The 2,500-nt window shown below is 51.5% G+C and overlaps 1 protein-coding gene across 1 annotated transcript in view; it reads left to right on the forward strand.

Annotated features, from left to right (window-relative positions):
- The window catches only part of eif2a (eukaryotic translation initiation factor 2A), an 18,358-nt gene that overhangs the window by 12,709 nt on the left and 3,149 nt on the right, over nucleotides 1-2,500 (forward strand). Inside the window, exon 10 of the mRNA XM_065959989.1 lies at nucleotides 2,299-2,455. Coding sequence (XP_065816061.1) covers nucleotides 2,299-2,455 — 157 coding nt within the window. The remainder of the gene's footprint in view (nucleotides 1-2,298; nucleotides 2,456-2,500) is intronic.

A 2,500-nucleotide genomic window follows, 5' to 3' on the forward strand; every position in this document is an offset into this window, starting at 1 on the left:
CCCCTGTATGACCCCTGTATGACTCCTGTATGACTCCTGTATGACCCCTGTATGAGCCCTGTATGACTCCTGTATGACTCCTGTATGACTCCTGTATGAGCCCTGTATGACCCCTGTATGACCCCTGTATGACCCTGTATGAGCCCTGTATGACTCCTGTATGACTCCTGTATGACTCCTGTATGACCCCTGTATGACCCCTGTATGACTCCTGTATGACTCCTGTATGACCCCTGTATGACCCCTGTATGACTCCTGTATGACTCCTGTATGACCCCTGTATGAGCCCTGTATGAGCCCTGTATGACCCCTGTATGACCCCTGTATGACTCCTGTATGACTCCTGTATGACTCCTGTATGACCCCTGTATGAGCCCTGTATGACTCCTGTATGACTCCTGTATGACTCCTGTATGACTCCTGTATGACCCCTGTATGACCCCTGTATGAGCCCTGTATGACTCCTGTATGACTCCTGTATGACTCCTGTATGACCCCTGTATGAGCCCTGTATGACCCCTGTATGACCCCTGTATGACTCCTGTATGACTCCTGTATGACCCCTGTATGAGCCCTGTATGACCCCTGTATGACCCCTGTATGACCCCTGTATGACTCCTGTATGACCCCTGTATGAGCCCTGTATGACTCCTGTATGACCCCTGTATGACTCCTGTATGACTCCTGTATGACCCCTGTATGACCCCTGTATGACCCCTGTATGACTCCTGTATGACCCCTGTATGACCCCTGTATGACCCCTGTATGACTCCTGTATGACCCCTGTATGACTCCTGTATGAGCCCTGTATGACCCCTGTATGACCCCTGTATGACTCCTGTATGACCCCTGTATGACTCCTGTATGACCCCTGTATGACTCCTGTATGACTCCTGTATGACTCCTGTATGACCCCTGTATGACCCCTGTATGACTCCTGTATGACTCCTGTATGACCCCTGTATGACTCCTGTATGACTCCTGTATGACTCCTGTATGACCCCTGTATGACCCCTGTATGACCCCTGTATGAGCCCTGTATGACCCCTGTATGACTCCTGTATGACTCCTGTATGACCCCTGTATGACTCCTGTATGACTCCTGTATGACCCCTGTATGACCCCTGTATGACTCCTGTATGAGCCCTGTATGAGCCCTGTATGACCCCTGTATGACCCCTGTATGACTCCTGTATGACCCCTGTATGACCCCTGTATGACCCCTGTATGAGCCCTGTATGACTCCTGTATGACTCCTGTATGACTCCTGTATGACCCCTGTATGACTCCTGTATGACCCCTGTATGACCCCTGTATGACCCCTGTATGACCCCTGTATGACTCCTGTATGACCCCTGTATGACTCCTGTATGAGCCCTGTATGACTCCTGTATGACTCCTGTATGAGCCCTGTATGACTCCTGTATGACCCCTGTATGACTCCTGTATGACTCCTGTATGACCCCTGTATGACTCCTGTATGACTCCTGTATGACTCCTGTATGACTCCTGTATGACCCCTGTATGACTCCTGTATGACTCCTGTATGACTCCTGTATGACTCCTGTATGAGCCCTGTATGACTCCTGTATGACTCCTGTATGACCCCTGTATGACCCCTGTATGACCCCTGTATGAGCCCTGTATGAGCCCTGTATGAGCCCTGTATGACCCCTGTATGACTCCTGTATGACTCCTGTATGACCCCTGTATGACTCCTGTATGAGCCCTGTATGAGCCCTGTATGAGCCCTGTATGACCCCTGTATGACCCCTGTATGACCCCTGTATGACTCCTGTATGACTCCTGTATGACTCCTGTATGACTCCTGTATGACTCCTGTATGACTCCTGTATGAGCCCTGTATGACCCCTGTATGACCCCTGTATGACTCCTGTATGACTCCTGTATGACTCCTGTATGACCCCTGTATGACCCCTGTATGACTCCTGTATGACCCCTGTATGACTCCTGTATGACCCCTGTATGACCCCTGTATGACTCCTGTATGAGCCCTGTATGACTCCTGTATGAGCCCTGTATGACCCCTGTATGACCCCTGTATGAGCCCTGTATGAGCCCTGTATGACCCCCTGTATGACCCCTGTATGACCCCTGTATGAGCCCTGTATGACCCCTGTATGACCCCCTGTATGACCCCTGTATGAGCCCTGTATGAGCCCTGTATGACCCCTGTATGACCCCTGTATGACCCCCTGTATGACCCCTGTATGACCCCTGTATGACCCCTGTATGACCCCCTGTATGACCCCTGTATGACCTTTCCTTCTTGACCAGAGAAGAGCGGTCCGATCTATGACGTGGCGTGGAGTCCGGGCGCCGCAGAGTTCTGCGTGGTGTACGGCTTCATGCCGGCGAAGGCGACTGTCTTCAACCTGAAGTGTGACCCCGTGTTCGACTTTGGGACTGGACCCCGAAATGCCGCCTACTACAGGTAGAGCATCATCCAATCAGCTGTGAGGTCACCTGTACTCATGAC

Source organism: Labrus bergylta, chromosome 11 (genome assembly GCF_963930695.1).
Source record: "Labrus bergylta chromosome 11, fLabBer1.1, whole genome shotgun sequence".
In the NCBI taxonomy this organism is placed as follows: domain Eukaryota; kingdom Metazoa; phylum Chordata; class Actinopteri; order Labriformes; family Labridae; genus Labrus; species Labrus bergylta.